At 40.0% G+C, this 22,333-nt stretch overlaps 1 protein-coding gene across 28 annotated transcripts in view; it reads left to right on the top strand.

The window, feature by feature from the left end:
• Nucleotides 1–22,333, top strand: part of ARB2A (ARB2 cotranscriptional regulator A) — a 362,761-nt gene that overhangs the window by 298,606 nt on the left and 41,822 nt on the right. For 2 of the 28 annotated variants that reach the window (XM_084833682.1, XM_084833665.1), the window contains one exon: nucleotides 15,403–21,829. The exons of the other annotated variants lie outside the window; for them this stretch is intronic. In XM_084833682.1, coding sequence (XP_084689808.1) covers nucleotides 15,403–15,470 — 68 coding nt within the window. In that variant the 3' untranslated portion in view covers nucleotides 15,471–21,829. Of the gene's footprint in view, nucleotides 1–15,402; nucleotides 21,830–22,333 lie in introns of those variants that run through there. 28 annotated transcript variants of the gene reach the window in all.

Genomic DNA, 22,333 nt, shown 5'->3' with positions numbered 1-22,333 from the left:
GCAGCTTCATCATCCTTTTAGACTGTGTTACAGAATTCTCAGGATTCCTGTGTTGGAAACCCAGTGGCAGCCCTGACTTTCTACTGCAGTTATCCCAGTGGATTGTAAAAATGGACTTAATGAATATTTTGACAAGGTAATGAGAACAACACTTCACAGAAAATTTGAACCCTCAGCAGTTACATTCTGCACCTCAACCAACAACTTTCTCTTCACCAGAGGCAAGGAGTTAAATTCTGGAGTCCATGTCAAAGCACTTAATGACATGAACTGTCAAAGGCATGCTGAAGAAAATATCCCTTTCATCTGCCCTTCTTTCAGATGCTTCCTTGCATTTAGTCTAGTTTAACTCTTGGATCATGATAGTAAAATTGTAGCCAGAAGAAACAAAAGTCAACCCTACAAGTCTTGTGGATCCAATGGAATCCAGTCCAAATAGCCCTTGGGCTATAGACTGAGCCAAGACAGCTGGCTGAGGAATGGCACTTGAGATTTCCTACCTTCTTTTCATTGTTCAAGGCAAAAAAGTAGCATCTTCCTGACACCATAAAGCATCAACCCCTAGGTGCCATGGGAGGCTGCCTCTTCAATTTTGCAACTGTGTGGGAAAAAGCAACCACTGATTCTTGAGTAAGTGAAGACAGTATGCAGAGGATACATTCCTTAGATAATAATAAAGTCCACAGAACAAGCTTATTGCCTGGCCCAGTCTATTCAGCATGTCCCTGGACATATGTACAATTGAACCAGTTCCATGGGACTAGAGGCACTCTGGTAACTATTTAGTTTTATTCCTTATCTAAAGGAATGGGGCTATGAGGGGTATTTTGGACATAAGGTGGCTCAAGAATTTCGTGCTGACTTTATCCATTGATATATTAGAAATGCACCTACCAATTCTGATTAGAACCCATCATTCATCTGTTTCTGCAATTTTTATACAACTATCAGCTCTTTCACCACAGGGCACTGACTGCCATTTAGCCTTCCCTTTTCACCCAGGTAGTCATGCTGGGAGCACACTGAAGAAAATCTCCCTTTCATCTGCCCTTCTTTCAGATACTTCCTTGTATGCCATCTAGTTTAACTCTAAGGCCAAGATAGCTAAATTGTAGCCAGAAGAAACATTGGCCCTGGAATTGGGACAATCAAGGGTTGTACCTGTATTCTTACCTGGGTGACATCGTCATCGGTTTTTCTCCAGGACCCAAGGATGTCCTGTCCACCTGTCAAGATTTCATTAGCTTGTTTCAGATCCCACATTTTTAAGGTCAATGTGAAGAAGAGCTTTCTCTTGCCCTCCCAGTCCATCAGAGGTAGTCCTGGACATGTGCCTGTAAAAGATCTCCTCCTTGGAGGAACATCAATGGAAAATCTTGGGAGTTAGTTGGAACATTTTGGAACCTGGACCAAGCAGACCTCATGTTACTTGCTTAGCTCTTGGGTATCATGTTATCCTACTGGGACCTAATGGAATAGTCAGGATTCCATTTCAACAAACACCACAGGACACTGCTCTCTTTTTCAATCCAAGATTAAGGAAGATGTGACTCTGGTTAGTTGGCAGTCTCTTCAGAGAACTCAGCAAAGAGTTGTCAGACTGGTGGTTGACTTCACAGCAGTTGGCTGTGAGGGAGTGAGCTGGCTATGCCCACCAGAATCTTAATCACTAGACACCAGTATGTTCTGCTAGGGAGCATATATTCAGAATCATTGGATACAGAGAATGTGGTCGCTATTGAGGACTTTGTTAGCCATTCTGGTATTTCAGGACCTGATCCCCAAGCACCATATGCTCATGGTGGGGTTGAACTCAATGGTCTTGTAGGCCCCTTTCAACCCTACTATTCTGTGATTCTATGAGGACAGACATCTCGGTAAATGCCTACATCAACATGGTGGTCTCCAGCAACTGGCACTGAGAGCCATGTTGCCCCTGATAATGGAATTAATATATGACTACTGGTCATTGATAGTCATATCCTCCATGAATTTGTGATTTGTCTAATCACCTTTAGGGAATTACATGGTGGTTCCCACTACATTTTGTGGTAACAAATTCCATAGTTTAACTGTATGTGAAGAAGTGCTTCCCTTTATCTGCCTTCAATCTCTCACTGCTTAGCTTCATTGGATGAACCTGGGTTCTAGGGTTATGAGAGGTTACATTCTCCATACCATGCATAATTCTATACACACCTATCATATCTCCCCCTACTTGCATAACTGCTTTACAGTCCTAACTGCTTCAAACTTAAGATAAAAAGATTATGCCAGTTAGTAAAGTCTTATATTTGGATTATCAAGGTTGTGTCCAGTGTTAGTCCTACTTAGAGTAGACCCACTGACATGAATGGGGCTTGTTAGATTAACATTGAATACAATCCTTTATGGGCTCAAATAGAATATTTTATGTTTTTCTTAACTTTTGTGTTATTTTTGGGAAGCATTTTTTATCTTCAAAAATTTTGTGAAGAAAACTTTGAAAACATGACTATAATGGAAAATAACAAGACTCAGAAAGCCAATACAAAACATTTTATTATTAATTTCAGGATTTTGCACTTCTCAGCAGGCCCTGTCAGAGGTTGAGAGGGGGCTGGGCCACTTCTATTTTTTGATGCCCCCAGTAAATTAAAATATGAAGAAATGCCAAAACAGGGCTACAAAAATTGTGGTATGTTTTAAATGTTTACATTTAACAAATTAACACTTTAACACAAAAAATTGTTGTTATTCAGTCGTTCAGTCGTGTCCGACTCTTCGTGACCCCATGGACCATAGCACGCCAGGCCTTCCTGTCCTGCGCTCTCTCCCGGAGCGTGCTCAAGTTCATATTCATTGCATCCGTGATGCTATCTAGCCATCTCATCCTCTGCCGTCCCCTTCTCCTTTTGCCTTCAGTCTTTCCCAGCATCAGGGTCTTTTCCAGGGAGTTTTCTCTTCGCATTAGGTGGCCAAAATATTGGAGCTTCAGCTTCAGTATCTGTCCTTCCAATGAGCACTCAGGGTTGATTTCCTTTAGGATGGACTGATTTGACCTCCTTGCAGTCCAGGGGACTCGTAAGAGTCTTCTCCAGCACCACAGCTCGAAAGCATCTAAGCATTAGACGGACCTTTGTCGGCAAGGTGATGTCTCTGCTTCTTACTATGCTGTTTAGGTTGGCCATAGCTTTCCTCCCAAGGAGCAAGCGTCTTTTAATTTCATGGCTACAGTCACCGTCTGTGGTGATCTTGGAGCCCAAGAAAGTAAAATCTGTCACTGCTTCCATTTCTTCCCCTTCTATATGCCAGGAAGTGATGGGGCCAGATGCCATGATCTTCGTTTTTTTAATGTTGAGTTTCAAACCAGCTTTTGCACTCTCCTCTTTCACCCTCAACAAGAGGCTCTTGAGATCCTCTTCGCTTTCTGCCATTAGGGTGGTATCGTCTGCATATCGGAGGTTGTTGATAATTCTCCCGGCAATCTTAATTCCGACCTCTGATTCATCCAACCCGGCATGTCTCATGATGTACTCTGCATATAAGTTAAATAAGCAGGGTGACAATATGCAGCCTTGTCGTACTCCTTTCCCAATTTTGAACCACTTGGTTGTTCCATGTCTGGTTCTTACTGTTGCTTCTTGACCCTCATACAGGTTTCTCAGGAGACAGGTAAGGTGGTCTGGTACTCCCATCTCTTTCAGAATTTGCCACAGTTTGTTGTGATCCACACAATCAAAGGCTTTAGCGTAGTCAATGAAGCAGAAATAGACGTTTTTCTGGAATTCTCTTGCTTTCTCCATGATCCAGCGAATGTTGGCGATTTGATCTCTAGTTCCTCTGCCTCTTCTAAACCCAGCTTGTACTTCCGGTAGTTCTCGGTTCGCATACTGCTGAAGCCTAGCTTGTAGGATTTTGAGCATCACCTTGCTGGCATGTGAAATGAGCGCAATTGTGCGGTAGTTTGAACACTCTTTGGTGTTGCCCTTCTTTGGAATTGGAATGTAAACTGACCTTTTCCAGTCTTGTGGCCACTGTTGAGTGTTCCAGATTTGTTGGCATATTGAATGCAGCACTTTAACAGCATCATCTTTTAGGATTTTAAATAGCTCGGCTGGAATACTGTCATCTCCGCTAGCTTTGTTGTTACTAATGCTTCCTAAGGCCCACTTGACTTCACTTTCGAGGATGTCCGGCTCAAGTTCAGTGACCGCACTATCATGGCTATCAGGGACATTCAGATCTTTCCTGTATAGTTCTTCTGTGTATTCTTGCCACCTCTTCTTAATCTCATCTGCTTCTGTTAGGTCCCTGCCTTCTTTGTCCTTTATCATGCCCGTCTTTGCACAAAACGTTCCCTTGAGATCTCCAATTTTCTTGAAGAGATCTCTAGTCTTTCCCATTCTGTTGTTTTCCTCGATTTCTTTGCATTGTTCATTGAAGAAGGCCTTCTTGTCTCTCCTTGCTATTCTCTGGAACTCTGCATTCAGTTGGGTATATCTTCCCCTTTCTCCCTTGCTTTTCGCTTCCCTTCTTTCGTGAGCTACTTGTAAAGCCTCCTCAGACAGCCACTTTGCTTTCTTGCATTTCTTTTTCTTTGGGATGGATTTCGTTGCTGCCTCCTGAACAATGTTACGGATCTCCGTCCATAGTTCCTCAGGCACTCTGTCTATCAGGTCTAATCCCTGAAATCTATTCCTCACCTCCACTGTATATTCATCAGGGATATGATTTAGGTCATACCTGAACGGTTTAGTGGTTTTCCCGACGTTCTTCAATTTAAGCCGAAATTTTGCAAGAAGCAGCTCATGATCTGAGCCACAGTCAGCTCCAGGTCTTGTTTTTACTGACTGTATGGAGCTTCTCCATCTTTGGCTGCAAAGGACATAATCAATCTGATTTCGATATTGACCATCTGGTGACGTCCATGTGTACAGTCGCCTCTTGTGCTGTTGGAAAAGAGTGTTTGCTATGATCAGCATGTTCTCTTGGCAAAACTCTATTAGCTTTTGTCCTGCTTCATTTTGTACACCAAGGCCATGCCTGCCTGTTATCCCGGTGATTTCTTGACTTCCTACTTTAGCATTCCAATCCCCTATGATGAAGAGGACATCTTTTTTTGGTGTTAGTTCTAGAAGGTGTTGTAGGTCTTCATAGAACCGATCAACCTCAGCTTCTTCGGCCTCAGTGGTTGGGGCATAGACTTGAATTACTGTGATGTTGAATGGTTTGCCTTGGATTCGTACTGAGATCATTCTATCATTTTTAAGATTGTACCCCAGTACTGCTTTTCCCACCCTTTTGTTGACTATGAGTGCTACTCCATTTCTTCTAAGGGATTCTTGCCCACAATAGTAGATATGATGGTCACCTGAATTAAATTTGCCCATGCTTGTCCATTTTAGTTCGCTGATTCCCAAGATGTCGATGTTCAATCTTGCCATCTCATGTTTGACCACCTCCAGCTTACCTTGATTCATTGATCTGACATTCCAGGTTCCTAAACAATATTGTTCTTTACAGCATCGGATTTTCTTTTCACCACCAGACACATCCACAGCTGAGTGTCCTTTCGGGTTTGGCCCAGCCGCTTCACTCTTTCTGGCGCTACTTGGAAATACCCTCTGCTCTTCCCCAGTAGCATATTGGACACCTTCCGACCTGAGGGGCTCATCTTCCGGCGTCATCTCTTTTAGCCTTGTGATACGTTCCATGGGGTTTTCTTGGCAAGAATACTGGAGTGGGTTGCCATTTCCTTCTCCAGTGGACCACATTTTGTCAGAACTCTCTGCCATGACCTGTCCATCTTGGGTGGCCCTGCACGGCATAGCTTATGGCTTCACTGAGTTACGCAAGCCCCTTCGCCACAACAAGGCAGTGATCCATGAAGGGGAACACAAAAAATACATTGCAATAATTTGTAATACATGTTCCTTTTTTATTTAACAAGTGCTTTTCTAGCTTTTTCTGTGCAAATTCACCAATTCTGGAAAAAAATAGTTTATTTGCAATGTCACAGTTTATGTTAAGCACAGCAAAGCCATTCAAATGATCTTGTCCCACAGTTGTATGGTAGCAATTCTTGATCTGCTTCAGCACACTGAAAGGCCGCTCACATGAAGCTACCAATGAAGGAAGACTGAGAAAAATCCTCAATGCAATGGTGACATTATAGGAAACACACCAGCAAGTCCAAGTTGGAGTATTTCTTGAAGCAATTCCTTTGGCTTATAATCCAGTTTAAAGTTGTATGATGAACGCCTTCTTTAAATCCTGTCAGTTTATCTCTGTGTCTGTATGTATAACCTCATTTGGAGATATCATCAAGTTGAAATTTGAGGCCCTTCGTGCACGTGAGGCCCCAGGCCAAATGGCCCTCCTGGCCCCCCTGTGATAGGCCCTGCTTCTGAGGCTTTACTTGATGTATGCATGCCTGTGCTGGCAATACTGTTATATTCAGACTATTCTGAAACCTGTGGTGAGAAATGCATCAGAGTATGAAAGCCAAAAGACATTAAAATGATCGTTCCTGGTGACTAGCTTGTAATATTAGAATTAGTCCAGTGCCATTCCTGAAAACAAAAAACAAGAAAGATGCTGTGATTAACTAGAAATAGATTCATACCCTAAATCAAAAGCTTCAACTTAAACATACTTGCTTGAACATGTTCTGTTGGAATTCCTGAAGATTCAGAATAAACATATGTAGGTTCAGCACATAAGACCTACTAAAAGTAGTTAAACTTACTTATGAGTGTGCTTAAAATAACATTCCTCAGAATATAGATATTAGATGGCATCACATAATTGTTTTTGTGATATTTATTTTTTTCTATAATGGGAAGAAATTGATTCCAAATGTGTTGTCTTGACCCGCTACTCCATACATGTTAGTGCCTAACCTTAAATGATGTTTCTCCAGTCTCGGCTGTATTTACAGTAATTATATGCATAATGTAGCATATTATTGTCTGGATTTCCTGTTTAATCAGTACAGAGCTTCTTACAAGTGCAGCTGAAAAGGGCAAACAAAATTAAAGCTTTATATACCAAAACAAGTTTGATTTGCTAAGCTCCCAGCATTCCAAAGTACACAAATTTGTTCCACTAAGTTTTCCGATGGCTTGCAGATGGGCAATGATTAATCAGAGAGCTAACTGAAGTAGTTTGCAATTAAACTGGAAAGCTCTGAAGCATGCTAATTGAATCAGAAAATTAGAGGCACTGAACAGTAATTGGCTATTTCTCATGCAGCAGGTGCCAGGCCACTCATCTGTGGAACAAGGTATTTAAGGCACATTAGCACTAGTAAAAATACTTCTTGATATGGAACAGCTAGATTTTCTGCTCATTTTCACCATGGATGCCAAAACATACAGCTGGGATGTCTAGTGCTTCAGTTCATGTTAGTTTCTATAAGATAAGCACGTAGGAAACTACCATCATAAAACCTCTACAGACACCATAGAGATTTTGTAAATGACACTAATGTACAGAACCGAAATAAGTAAGATATCTTTAATGGGCCAGATTCTTGGGGTAATCCAGGGTGAAGACATTGAATTACACAGAACTCTTCATTGGGTGATGCATATTGATTCCAATGGAAGTTAGCCTAGTAAAATAAATCAATGTATACCTTTTGTATCTGTTGTTTTCTGGGACAAATGCAACCCATCTACACCAAAATTACATCAAGTTCCACTAGAATTTTTCAAGTCTGAAATTAGGTGGAACTTCTAAGTAGGGTTTTTTGGAATATTTATTCATAGGAAAGGAAAGGAATTTTATATATGCACTTTATCCTGTTGTTCTTAATAATTGTCACCTTATAGTGTGTTAGTAACTCTAAAGTAGAATATTGCAGCTTCTTCTACCATAGAACAGCCTTCCCCAAGCTGGTGCTTTTCTCCAGATGTTTTGGACTACAAGTCTCCCAACATTTCTGACCATTGGCCATGCTGGCTTGGGCTCATGGGGGCTATAATCCAACACATCTGGAAAGCACCAGATTGAGGCATGCTGCCATAGAACTGGAACAGGAGACTGACAGCTTACATATGCAATGGCTAAAGGTAAATTCACTAGAAGAGGTGAGAATCTTTTGGTAGAAACTACAGCTTACCTCTAGTGGTAAATGCTGAAAAGTGTGACCCCTGCACAAGTCCTAGTTTCACATACATAAAACCATTTACTTCTGTAAAATCTTGGTGGGACTCCTTTTCAAGTAAGTGGTTTCTGTATAGTGCCACTTTTCACTATCTGGTTGCAGACCCATGAAGGGTGTAATATTAAGCACACCAGCTTGGAACTGTGTGCTAGTAAAATCAGTGCAGTTGATTATCTTCTGAATCAATGTGCTTAGGTTACATATGACTTGTTGTTGTTGTTCAGTCGTTCAGTCATGTCCGACTCTTCGTGACCCCATGGACCATAGCACGCCAGGCCTTCCTGTCCTGTGCTCTTTCCTGGAGCGTGCTCAAGTTCATATTCATTGCATCCGTGATGCTATCTAGCCATCTCATCCTTTGCCGTCCCCTTCTCCTTTTGCCTTCAGTCTTTCCCAGCATCAGGGTCTTTTCCAGGGAGTTTTCTCTTCGCATTAGGTGGCCAAAATATTGGAGCTTCACCTTCAGTATCTGTCCTTCCAATGAGCACTCAGGGTTGATTTCCTTTAGGATGGACTGATTTGACCTCCTTGCAGTCCAGGGGACTCGTAAGAGTCTTCTCCAGCACCACAGCTCGAAAGCATCAATTCTTCGGCGCTCAGCCTTCCTTATAGTCCAGCTCTCACAGCCATACATTACTACTGGGAAAACCATAGCTTTGATTAGATGGACCTTTGTCGGCAAGCTGATGTCTCTGCTTCTTACTATGCTGTCTAGGTTGGCCATAGCTTTCCTCCCAAGGAGCAAGCGTCTTTTAATTTCATGGCTACAGTCACCATCTGCGGTGATCTTGGAGCCCAAGAAAGTAAAATCTGTCACTGCTTCCATTTCTTCCCCTTCTATATGCCAGGAAGTGATAGGGCCAGATGACATGATCTTAGTTTTTTTAATGTTGAGTTTCAAACCAGCTTTTGCACTCTCCTCTTTCACCCTCAACAAGAGGCTCTTGAGATCCTCTTCGCTTTCTGCCATTAGGGTGGTATCGTCTGCATATCGAAGGTTGTTGATAATTCTCCCGGCAATCTTAATTCCGACCTCTGATTCCTCCAACCCGGCATTTCTCATGATGTACTCTGCATATAAGTTAAATAAGCAGGGTGACAATATGCAGCCTTGTCGTACTCCTTTCCCAATTTTGAACCAATCGGTTGTTCCATGTCTGGTTCTTACTGTTGCTTCTTGACCCTCATACAGGTTTCTCAGGAGACAGGTAAGGTGGTCTGGTACTCCCATCACTTTAAGAATTTGCCACAGTTTGTTGTGATCCACACAATCAAAGGCTTTAGCGTAGTCAATGAAGCAGAAATAGACGTTTTTCTGGAATTCTCTTGCTTTCTCCATGATGCAGCGAATGTTGGCGATTTGATCTCTAGTTCCTCTGCCTCTTCTAAACCCAGCTTGTACTTCCGGTAGTTCTCGGTTCGCATACTGCTGAAGCCTAGCTTGTAGGATTTTGAGCATCACCTTGCTGGCATGTGAAATGAGCGCAATTGTGCGGTAGTTTGAACACTCTTTGGCGTTGCCCTTCTTTGGAATTGGAATGTAAACTGACCTTTTCCAGTCTTGTGGCCACTGTTGAGTGTTCCAGATTTGTTGGCATATTGAATGCAGCACTTTAACAGCATCATCTTTTAGGATTTTAAATAGCTCGGCTGGAATACTGTCATCTCCACTAGCTTTGTTGTTACTAATGCTTCCTAAGGCCCACTTGACTTCACTCTCGAGGATGTCCGGCTCAAGTTCAGTGACCGCACTATCATGGCTATCAGGGACATTCAGATCTTTCCTGTATAGTTCTTCTGTGTATTCTTGCCACCTCTTCTTAATCTCATCTGCTTCTGTTAGGTCCCTGCCTTCTTTGTCCTTTATCATGCCCGTCTTTGCACAAAACGTTCCCTTGAGATCTCCAATTTTCTTGAAGAGATCTCTAGTCTTTCCCATTCTGTTGTTTTCCTCGATTTCTTTGCATTGTTCATTTAAGAAGGCCTTCTTGTCTCTCCTTGCTATTCTCTGGAACTCTGCATTCAGTTGGGTATATCTTCCCCTTTCTCCCTTGCTTTTCGCTTCCCTTCTTTCGTGAGCTACTTGTAAAGCCTCATCAAACTTAAGCTCATCGAAGTTCACCAAATTCCATCTTGAAGTTTGTTCCAACTGGAGTCAGATTGCAAACTTTGTTTTCTTTTTGCATGAAAATCCATCCATATTTTTGTGCATATTTTTCCAAATGTACGCATCAATTGTGTGCATCCCTGAAATGTGTGCATTCTTCTCACATTGATTCAAGCATATTTATGCACATTTTTCAAATGTATGCATGCTCTGAAACACTTTTTTTTGGTCTGCTAATCACATTGCAAGCTCAGAAATGTACTGACTTCAGCTGTGATTGAGTCCCAGTCTGTGTTCATTCTGAATGTTGTGAACTGGGTAAATCCTGATCAAAAGCAAACTGAAACAAATTTCTCATACATCCCTACATGTGATTTTTAGCAAATTACATGCTTCTCTGTCTGTAAAACAGTTCGGCTCTGGTATGAAGCACACTAAAGACATTCAAATGTTATTACCACCAAAAACAACACCCCTCAGTGTGGAATTTGCTGAAAAATGTTTCTTCCTAGCGATTTCCCCCCTAATATTTAAAACTTTTGAAAATCACTTGCTAGGTGGATACCATCCCTCCATTGTGTGTAGAATGTCCCTAACAGTGGCTGTCAGAAGTATACAGTACTAGCATGAAGACTGTAGCAATCTGGGGTATCCAGGTGCTGGCTTGTTTTGCAGTGTTACATGCCCTTTGTGGAACACCACCTCACATAAGCCTTTTTTAGAAGCTTCTGCATGGGGACAATGACATTTGAATCAGCCTGAACATATGAAAGAATATTCCCTAGGAAACTGTGTGACTTTAATTAACTTACCAATGCTAGGATGTTTGCATTATAATCGACAGTGCTTTGTGATTTGGTCACTTTACTTTGGGCTTACTTTACATACATTTAAGCTTTACAGTGTAAACCTATACATGCTTACTCAGAGGTCAGCCCCACTGTGTTAAACAGAGCTTACTCCCTAGTAACTGTATTTAAGATGATACCCTTAACGTAATTGTCACAGTCTGTATATTTACATTTAATTTTCCTCTGACCTCAGTGTTTACATTTTTTGTCTCTACCCATAGGTAGACAAACCATCCTGCCAAATGAAGATAATTTCATGAAGTGAGCTCTAGCTTATACCATATGAAATCTGATAGTCTTTAAGATGTCTCAAGAGTTGTTTTTGTTGCAGCAGGCTAACACAGCTACCCTCTGGAAAAATGTGTGGCTATGATCCAGTGAGTGTGAATCACTCTTGTATTGCACACACATCTCTTATCTGGATGATCAGAACTATCATAGTACTGGCCGCTTGTAGGTTGAAGAGTGAGGTGTGACCACCAGACCTAAATCCCTTTCTTCTCCCTTCATGTAACACTTCAGAACCTCAGGCTCAGAGTCCAAATCTGGCCCTCCTGGGGTCTCAATCCAGCCAGGGTTCCCCAGACGGCCATGGCACCACCTCCTTTCCCACAAGCACCGATCATGTGGTGGTTTCCTGTCTTTAGTACATAACACCCCCTCTCCGAAATCTAAAAGGTTGAAATGCCTCTCCTAAGGCTTAGTTACTAACAGTAAGAACTTTAAGATAGAACATGCTGGTATGTTTGTTTTTTTGGCCCTGCCCCTTTTGCCTTCAGTCCCACCCACCACTGGAATGGGATCCCTGACAGCTTCTTTCTCCTTAATGGAATTCAGCCTTCAGGCTGAATATGATTGTGCACCTCTGATCTAACAGGTGATTAGCACTGGCAGAACTGTTAAGTAGCAAGAGAAGATTGCTATGTCTGTGCAGCAGCAAGCTATGTAACTGCAATAGCCTCCAGTTTTCTGGATACACGCACCAGGCAGATGCACTAACTTCTCACCATACTCTTTTACACCTGCTCATTCTTCTGCAGAAGTATAAAATATGTTCAGTTACATAGACCTCTGCCACTATAGCATTACCATGCTAAATATTTGCAAAAAAAAAAGCTGCAGAAATTAGTCTCTGGTTTAAAAAAGAGTTAAAATGCCGATTTCTAAACTGTATATTAATGAAATTTGACCGGTTTACATTAAGAAAATAAATCTTTTATTTTTTTTCTTAATGTAAGAAATTTACCTTATTTCTAGATAGTTTTGCAATGTTGTGGGGCATGGGGGGAATAGTTGAATATTAGTTGAAGATGTTGGCACTATAAATCCAATACTGCTGTGAGCTTAGTAGATGCATAAAGCCAACACATATTATGTCTCAGCATGAGTTTATATCTTCTAATTAGTACCACCATTTAATGGAGAGCACATGCTATGAAAGTTTGTCGTGTCAACAGAGACCAGAGGACATACAGTAGTTCTCTGCTAGAATAAGAGGACTGCATAGGAACACAAGAGGCTTGTAACCTAAGCAGTATGTAATCAGGAAAGAATGAAAAAGAATAAGTGCTATTATAGAGAATATTTATAAAGTTATATCCATTTTGTAATGAATATGGGTAGTGATTTTGATATTTTTTCATTATTAATTAGACTTAAGTAAAGTACAGTTCTTTAAAAGGTGAATGAAAACATTAAAAGCTTAAAAGCTTCTATTCTGGCTTTTGAAAAGTAGAATATTATGATATTCAAATGCTAATCATATCACTTAGCAGATGACTGAAGAAAGTAGTGTATTTCGAATAGAGACATAAATTATAAATTGTAAACAGTGCATAGGGGATACATTATAACTGTCTCATTTAAATTAAGACAGGGAGCTTTCTCTGAAGCATATTATGTGACTTCATTAAGTTTTTTAATCCCCTTTATAATGTTTTATTAAGATCTTTTGGCAACCAGTTACAAAAAAACCATGTTAGAGCAGTACGTAGTTGTATAAAAACTAAAGGGAATAGCTCAGGAGCTCAGTCATATATTCCAGTGTTACTCCCATACTTTTTTGTGCTGTTATGGTAAATACACTTCTCTGATGCTCCCCTCCTTGCTCACAAATATCATGTTTTTGCTATTTTAAAGCTAAAAAACAGCTCAAACATTTACATGATCAATGTTTTTTGCTTGAGGGATAAAGTTTGCTCTTCCATAGACAAGTGAGAACATATTGATCATTTTATTGTATTTGCTATTTCTAAATTCAATATACCTCTTGAGTCGATAAGCGAGATCGAGAGCATATTCTTTTTTTGTGTGTGCCTGCTTGTAGCTTGTTCTCAAGATTCAAGATACATTTTTGATTAATCACAAATGCTCTGGGGTCATGGAGAGCAAATGTGTTTGTGGAGTGTCAGCTGATGCTGTCAGATAAATGTCTTAAGCTTAGCCAGGGTTCATGCCCCAGCTTTAGGCTGTGCCAAATGTCTCCCCTTGTTGAGGAAGATAACAGCTACACTGGAGGCGACTGAGCTGTTTGTTCACTGAAAGGGCTGACCTTGCCATATGGGGCTACAATCAGGTGAAAGAAATAGTGTATATGTTTTAATTGAAACTTTTAAGAAAACTTCATTCTTCATAATTTTACTCATCCTTAGTGCAAATGAATTCATTGTTTCCCAATGCCATATTAGTTATTCTTACAATCTAACAATTTAAATGTTACTTTATAAATTCCATGTTGTTGTTCTTTCCATATTAAGATCCATTTAACATTGTCATTATGCTGTAAGAAAACAGGTAGAGCATTTAAGGGGATATTTTTGACATCTTTTTTTTTAGTCCCATTCCCAGAGGGACTGAATTCTCAACACAAACTAGAACTAAAAGTTCCAGCTGTGAGGTTTCAATGGATTGTTGAATATTTTTATTTCATATTTTTGTTACAAATTCAGTTCTGCGCCCACAGAAAGGGTCATACAAGGTAACCCACAACTGTGCCCCCCTTTTTGACTTCTGAAGACCTGTGTAATTACATTTGCCTCATCTATAGCAATTTGTCTTCTAGTACTAGACAGTACATAAATAAGAAATAGTGGCACAGTTGGTCTGGTAACACCTGGAGAACATCTTGTATCAAGCCTATGATTTGTAATGCTACAGGAAAAAGGCTTTATCATATGATGGTGCATAAATACGTGAAAGCTCTCTGGGCTACTTGAGGACTTTGTTGTAAAACACCTAAAATCAGTGTCTTTTCCTAATGTTATCACAGGCTGTTCTCTGCTTCAAATACAATGATCTATTTTTCTTTCCTCTTTAAAAGTTAATACCGTCACACGTAAAGCAACAGGGCTAATTAGATTATGTTAAAATGGAGGGAAAAATAACACATCTGTCATGAACTCCCTCTTGGAAGTGAGACATTTTAAATATTTTATGCTGAACACAAAATAACTTGAGGAAATGGTATTATATTCTGTATCCCAAAACAGTATAAAATAAATAATCCTGCTTCAACAAGCATTTAAACCATTTTTTAAAATATCTTTATCATTTGTCAAAGATCTTTGTAGTTAAAAGAATATATAGTATGTAAAATATTTTATCAGAGATCATGTATTTAGAGAATTTTGGCACCCCAGCATCTTGTCCATATTGCGCCAATGGATAGGGGAAACATGTAATTTGGCGTCATAAAATGAGAAACAGTAGTGAGGATCTTGCCAATAGAAAGAACATTTTCATCTCAGTGATTTATTTTCAGCCAATATCTAAATCAAATTGAATGCAAATATTGTGCACTTTAAACTAATTTGAATTGTATCTCTAGCAGCTTTTGCTGAAAGATAAATTTTCATCTAACAAAAGCAATATTTAGCACATTTACATTGTACTTTTCTATGGTGTGAAATGCTTTCTTGTTTTCAACGTGCATAATTTGTAGGTCAACCTACAAATTAGAAACAGTGTGGGGTGTAGATCTGTGAGTTTGAATTTGAGTATTTGAAGTTGCTTAGATTAGCAGAATAGGAATTACACAAATTCCATAGTTTTACATTTATTAATTTCCAAGTCATACATTTAAAGCATTTGACCATGGACACATTCCTTACTGTGACTTTTAATCCTTATTATGAAAAGAAATATTCCTGCCAGGCATCTTTAAAAATGTTTTTTTCCATTAGGACCATTCTGTTCTTTCCATGCAAACATATATTTCATCTTTGACAACTGTTTCATGGTACTTGGTGTTACTGATGGTGCATGCACAACTTCTGTTTCTTTTTTTTTTCTAGGACAGCTGCCAACAGCAGTTGACCCTGCTGGGTTTTTCAGCTCCAGTACATCTTATAAAATAAAGTAGTGTTGTCATGCTGAAAACATATTTGAGGAAATAATTCATGACTGTAGTTCACCAGAATGAAAGGGAGGTTCTGCATGGTGTAATCTTTTGGGTTTTGAGTGAATGTTGACAACCAAAACACTTCGTAAGACCTGGTTCAAGAAGGAGAATGACCATGAGCTTTGGTAAATATTCTCTCTTCTGTCCTCAGGCTCAGTTTAATTTGTAAAGCAGAGTAAGAAAAAAGTATGGTTGTGGTCAGAGTATTAAATCTTCTTGATAATCTGCCATCAATTCTTTTAAATATATTTTTAACATTTCTTCTTCTCTTTATCTTAAAAAGTGTTTACATATGCAATGTTCAGGTTTACATCAAAACAAGTAAGTTTCTAGCACTCATTGTGGAGAAAAAAATACTAAAATATTTTCAGGCTCAAAAACTGGAGGTCTGATTAGGTTTGCTATGATGAAAAATCAGAACTTCTCTATACACACACACACACACACACACTCACTCACTCCCCATTCCTGAAGCCTCCAAACCTTTCTCCCCATGCTTATGCACTCCATTTATATTGCATCTTAACTTAATCTTTTCCTTTTTAAGACCATAGTTACTGACTGGGGAATACTTCAAGCATGAGAACTTCCTACACAGATATCTCCTCCATGCAGTCACAGTTTAATTAACAGTCACATGTGATGAATGCACACTTGTCTAATTTGCTATGTGCACACATGGTAAGAAACCCTGACTGGTGATTAGTTCTTCTGAAATAAACTCATGTGAGTTTGTCTCAAAAGAAGGTGTATATACAGAGTACATCCATTTTCCCATGCCAGAGTGATATATAACATGGTATGTAGTCCTAATAAAATACATTTTTGCAATTATAATAAATCACATGCAAAAGACCTCTCTTAGTTTCTGTTATTCCAAAAACTGGATATCCCAATTTGTCATTCCAACCTGTATGTATTTTGCTATGTTATGATCCTTTTCTGATTCTGCCTTGCTTTTGCTTTCCTCAATCTAGCTGTGATATATAGATTTCACAGACCGAAGATAGAATGGGAACAATAAGATTAAATTGGAAACATGATGTATGGTTCTAAAATGGAAATGAAGACAAAAAGCAGATTTTGTGATATTTTTTGTTTGGAGAATAATAACAAAACTTCGGTATTTCCAAATCAAATATAATTTCCAAGACTTCTGAAAATATTGAGTTGTATCCATCAATCTAATTCCACCAGTGCAAATGACATTGTGCTAGCGGAAACCAAGTTCTGAACTATGCTCAGAATCCAGCTAAAGTTTTGCTTGTGAAACCGGAAAAGGCAGTGGAGCTTCACTAACGCACCAATTTATTCTGCAAATGGTACCTAGGATTTAGACCAAATTAAGGTAGAAATACAACTGAAAGCTCTAACAAAATATCAATAAAAATTAGTTAGAGGAGACATCTGGTTGACTCAGCAGAGGCATAAGGGACCTATATGAGTTTCCTACCAAAGTCATTGGTTCCTAAAGGCAGTCTTTGTGCAAAACAAAAAATAGTGTTTACCTTAATTAGATAAAGCAAGAGTATGTGTTCAAAGGACATACAGATAAAATTATGCAGGTACATTTCAGGAGGGTTCAGCCTTGCTTTCAGGTAGAAATATGGTTTTAGTTAATTTGATACACTCCAGGGACACCATTGTTTCTAAAGTGAATTAAAAAATGGAATGTTGTTTATAATTGCCAGGTCCCAAAATTCTGATGGAGCTTATGCAGAAATTATGTGGCTGTATTGAGAGGGTTTATGTTATATTTGAAATTAATAACCCAAAATTGCTAGTACACCAGAGAGGTTGTGTTTAGATTATTTCAACAGCCATAGTTTTCCCATCATTACTGTAACTCTTGCATACTATTCTGATTATTTGAAATTCCTCAAATGGATCAATAGGGAATGAAATTTGAATGCGTTAAGCTTGTCATGTGGTAATCATCACATTTAGTCATGTGAATCCTTATTTATTCTTATTTATGATGCAGCCTGTGAATAAAGAACATTGTACAAATTAAATGTTCTTAATTTCAGTGATGGCTCTTTTCTACCTTTCCAGATGGTTAGAACTAATAAGAGAAGAATTGTCAGGATTTTGGGATGAGCTGTATCATTCTGTGCTACTTGGAGTATGAGGGGTGTCTTATGACAGGAAAGCTAACAGAATGTCAGTCTCGTCTTAAAGTTTGATTCTGAATCCAGTTTTTCTTGAAAATGTTGTATAGTAACCTGCATGTCACCTTTTCCTGTTAGGCCAGTGTTCAGAAATCTCAGCCTGCTTTGTCTTGTTTTGTCTTTCTGTTACTTTATCTTTCCTAAGAACTCATCATAGACATAGTTTACATTGTTACTGCTAGGTAAGCCTAGGCAGCTACACAGAACAGAGCGTTTGTTTCAGCGGCAGATAGGAAAAGAATTGCTAGTGTTTCCTGAAGCTGGTGCTTAAGTTGCTCAGGAAGTACTGAGGAAGGGATGAGAGTTTTATACTAGATGGAAGCAAAAAGGGGGTAGTAAAGGGATAATAGGGAATGGTTGATTTCTAAAATGAAGGTTGCTTTGGCTCAGGCAGATCTTCTAGAAGTTACCCTATAGGATCTTCTTTTTAATACTAGATGTGTGTGGACTTCCTATGATTATTCAGTGATGCAGAAAATGCATCCTGTAAAAGCTCAAATGCATTCTCCTTTTTATTATTACTTTACAGGATCCAGGGTTGAGCTCAGGCACTGCCGACAGGTTCTGGGACTGAACACTGACATAAAGTGAGCCCTGGATCCTGACAAGAGTATAAGAGAGAACAGGCAAGTAATTCAATAGGCTTCCCATCTAAGAGAGTGAGTAACAGCTGCCACTTACTATTAGGAGGTGAACAGTATCTCGCTGAGGATGTTGGATGGACTGGTATGTTGGGTATACTGTAGCTCTGTATGATATTGAAGATTCCACTCAAACTCAGTACAGAGCCAGGTAGAAATGACTGAGAACAGCTGTGAGGCCTAGGTTCTCAAACAGGGTACAGTTTTAATACTTTTGTGCTATTATGCTTAGGACTGCTCTTGGTTAAGTGTGTTCCATACATTCTGTAAGGTTGAAGCCAATTCAGACTGGTACCTTGGAAGGATGATGTAAGAAATCACTCTTTGTAATGATGTACTCAGTTCTACACCATCAAGCAACAAGAGGAAGGTACCTGAATCCTTGGGTGAATCCCAAGGTGTACACAAGTACCAAAAAAAAATCCCAAAAAGGGTTTTGATAGAGCTGTATGTGCATGCAGCTCAATCCAGACTTGCTCTTCTCTCTTACCATTGCAATCTGTTCAGTCCAGGGCTTGCACAGCAGCCTATCAAAAGCCACTGTGCAGGCTTGTGGAAGAGGAGGGAGGACAGAAGCAGGGAGAACAAAAAAGGTGAACCAACAGATGGAGGGGGGCAGAGCAGAGGCAGTTAGAAGGAGAAAGGAGGAGGTGGAGGAAAGCATACAGTGAAAGCAAGGCAAAGAATGACAGATTGGCGGGATGAGGCAAATGAGCAGAGGAGAGAGGAGCAAAGGCACTTAGGAGGAGGCACAATGAAAGCAGGACTGTGAGTGAGAGATGGGAGAAGAGGTAATGAGCAAGTGGGAAAGGATGAAGGGAAGCAGAGGTGGGGGTGGCAGGATAAACAGGACAGACAAGGTGAAAAGGAGAGAGGTATGAAATGGGAGGCACAACAGGAAGTGAGGAGAAGGGAGCCAAAAATGGAGTGGCAGGTAGAAGAAGAGATGTAAGAGACACGAGTTGTGTGGGGTACTAAACTCTTTTTCATTCATCCGGCAAGATTTTGTTACAAAGCCCTACTTTTACTTTTAATTTCCAATATCCCCCCTCAAGGATATGCTTTCAGGGGAGACGATAACCTCCCCAGATAATGGTAGAGGCCCTCTAGCTTGCTGACAAATAGTGCATGTTTGGAACGGGAAAGTGACCCAGTCCTTCACTTACTCCCTAAAAAGCCCATAGCATGCACCCTAGCATCAAGCCACCACTCACAGGCTAGTGACAGGCCTGTACTAGAGGGAAAGGTGTTAGATATATTTGGCTCCGGCGGAAGCAAGCCTTTGCTGCTCCTTCCCACCTACTGTAAGATGCACACCTGTCTCTATGCTAGCTTTTTCCAGGAGCAAAGCAAATGATGCTGCTGGTTGTGGCACAGCAGGAAGTCAGCTCTAGCTCAGATTTCCCCAAGTTGAGTGGCCTTTTAGCAATGGCAGCAGCAACCTTTGGAACTTTCTACCACTTGGTTCCATGGAGCATTTCCAGAGGGACTTCCCAGGGCAGAACAGCCTCATAACAACAGAAGTGACTGGTCTTATGGCAACAATGGCAATAACAACTGTGTTGTTCTGCCCATCACTTTTTTGGAGCTGGCTGGAATAGGATTTAACAAGGAAGGTAAGAGCAGGAAATAGCTCTACCTACTACAAATACTTATTTCGTACTTGTAAATCCTTATCTTTGAATATTAAGTTGGGTATTTTTTATGGTTCACTATCAACAGCTTAGGAGTGGAAAAATTTAGGGATAAATATTTATTTATTTATTTATTTATTTATTGCATTTATACCCCGCCTTTCTCCCTCTCGCAAGGAACTCAAGGCGGCTTACATTATCCTCCTCCTCACCGTTGTATCCTCACAACAACAACCCTGTGAGGTAGGTTGGGCTGAGAGTCTGTGACTGGCCCAAAGTCACCCAGTGAGCTTCCATGGCCAAGTGGGGACTAGAACCCGGATCTCCCGGCTCCCAGTCCGTCACTCTCACCACTACACTACACTGGCTCTCAATATCATATGAACAGTGACTGTATCCTTCAAGCAGCGTCCTTTCCCCATTACTCTATAGTCTTCTGCTGAATGGAATATTGAGTAGGTTTGAATTACTTATGAATAGTACAGTTTCCATCTTCTCAAGGACACTGAGCAGGAAAATGAAATACGTTTTTGGGATATGCCAAGGGAGGAATGGCCTTTCTGTGTAACTTGAATAATTAGCTGTCCAATGAAGATATCAGACAGGCACAAAGATAAGCTCTGTTTGTGTTAGAGGATAAGAAAACTTTCAAAAGCTAACCTTTTAGATGTATGGAATAGATGAACAACACTCAATTTGTCCTATTATTTTCTCCTACATAAGTATCACACAAAGTATGTAAGACTAGATTATTGAACATCCTTGAAGATATACTGCTGAGAGAGCCAAATGAAATTCAGAAATTAAATACTGAGTTGCTCAGTACAATGATGTAAATGTAGCCAAGTTATTAAAAGTCTTTGTTCCTATGTCCTGGCTTCTGGCAGCATCTTTATCAACAATGTAATAGACACAGCTTCAGTTAACCTGCCATTTGAAACAAGCATCCATTTTTATTAGCTTATCTATGTTCTTTTAAAACAGTAAATGGTCAAAAATATTTCCCTGCTATTAAAGTCCAGTGTCAACATCACATTCCTACATCACCAAAAGATAGAGCTTATGTAGGCAGGAAGATTTTCCAGGCCTGCTGGGAGTAGAAACTCTCTGCTAGTCTCTCTCTTCCAGCAGGGTCTATTGGAAAGCTGTTGTCATGGCTGAGGGAAGAAACCAAGGAGAGATTTGGTCCGGGTTGGGTTTGAGTTTCCTCCGTCAGGAAAAATGCCTGAGAGCTGAACCTGCTGCTGAGTTATAGTGGCAAGGAGAAATGTCACTGCTAGGAGGGAGAAGGAGGGGGTGGGGAGAAAGGCCCCTCTCTTTTCACTATGGTGGCAAAAAGAAAGATTTATAAAGGCTCCTTAACTTAGTGATGCTTCTTCATGACCCCAGTCTGTAAATTTCATTCATAGAAATTAATGGAGTCAGTTCATCCTAAGACAGTTATGTTCACTTCTATGGCAAAAAGTGAATCACTGTTCTCAAGGATACCATTTGAGTGGGAACAAAATCTACGACTATTGAATGGGGACAAAATGGAGGCCTCTTGGAGACACCTGTGGGGAGGGAGCAAACCCTATCCCATATTACTGGGGTCACTTGGTTGAGAAGGCCAGTTTTTGCCTTATACCAGCTGTGTTTACAGTAGCAGCCAATTTACTTACATAAATGTATATTAATCCTATTGACGTATAGGAGTTTGCTTCTGCTGTCCTGATGCATACTTAGGAATAAGCATCCTTTTGTTGTAGAAAAGGATAATATGTTTTAAAAGTAAAGATAAGAAAATGAGCATCTGTAACCATGTACATGCCTGGCAAGCTGCCCCGACTATAATATTAAAAGAAAGAAAGAAAGAAAGAAAGAAAGAAAGAAAGGATGCTGAGGCAATCACCATCAGCCATGGCACTTGCCAGCATGCCTATGCCAGTCTAGATACTGACACAGAGCCTGCTTGCTGTTTTCTGGGTAATCATATCAGAGCCCCCTAGGTTGCAGAGCCCTAGACTTTGGCCTAACCTATCTCTCAGGGTTATTGTGAGGATAAAATGGAGAGGAGGAGGACCACGTAAGGTACCTTGGGTTCCTTGCAAGAGGAGAAAAGGTGGGATATAAATGCAATAATAAACAATAATGTAATAATAAATGTACATAAAATAAATATTAGTACGTAAAATGTGTCAGCTATATGTCCACCTTCAGATTATTAAAAATACTACTGAAAATGGTGTATGAAACAGGAATACGTAGGTTTTCACACTCTACTGTTTAACGAACTGGTACAAATTTTTTACCATACCTTTCCTATTTTTACTTATTTATTTAATAGAGTTATACTCCACCTGGTTTATATCAAAAACATAAACAACCATAAACCAATC

The sequence above is a fragment of the Heloderma suspectum genome, chromosome 2 (genome assembly GCF_057233095.1).
Source record: "Heloderma suspectum isolate Gila_16-S chromosome 2, 16-S_ref, whole genome shotgun sequence".
Classification (NCBI taxonomy): domain Eukaryota; kingdom Metazoa; phylum Chordata; class Lepidosauria; order Squamata; family Helodermatidae; genus Heloderma; species Heloderma suspectum.
The sequence above is the reverse complement of the archived record's forward strand: the minus strand, read 5'-3'. Positions and strand labels throughout refer to the sequence as shown.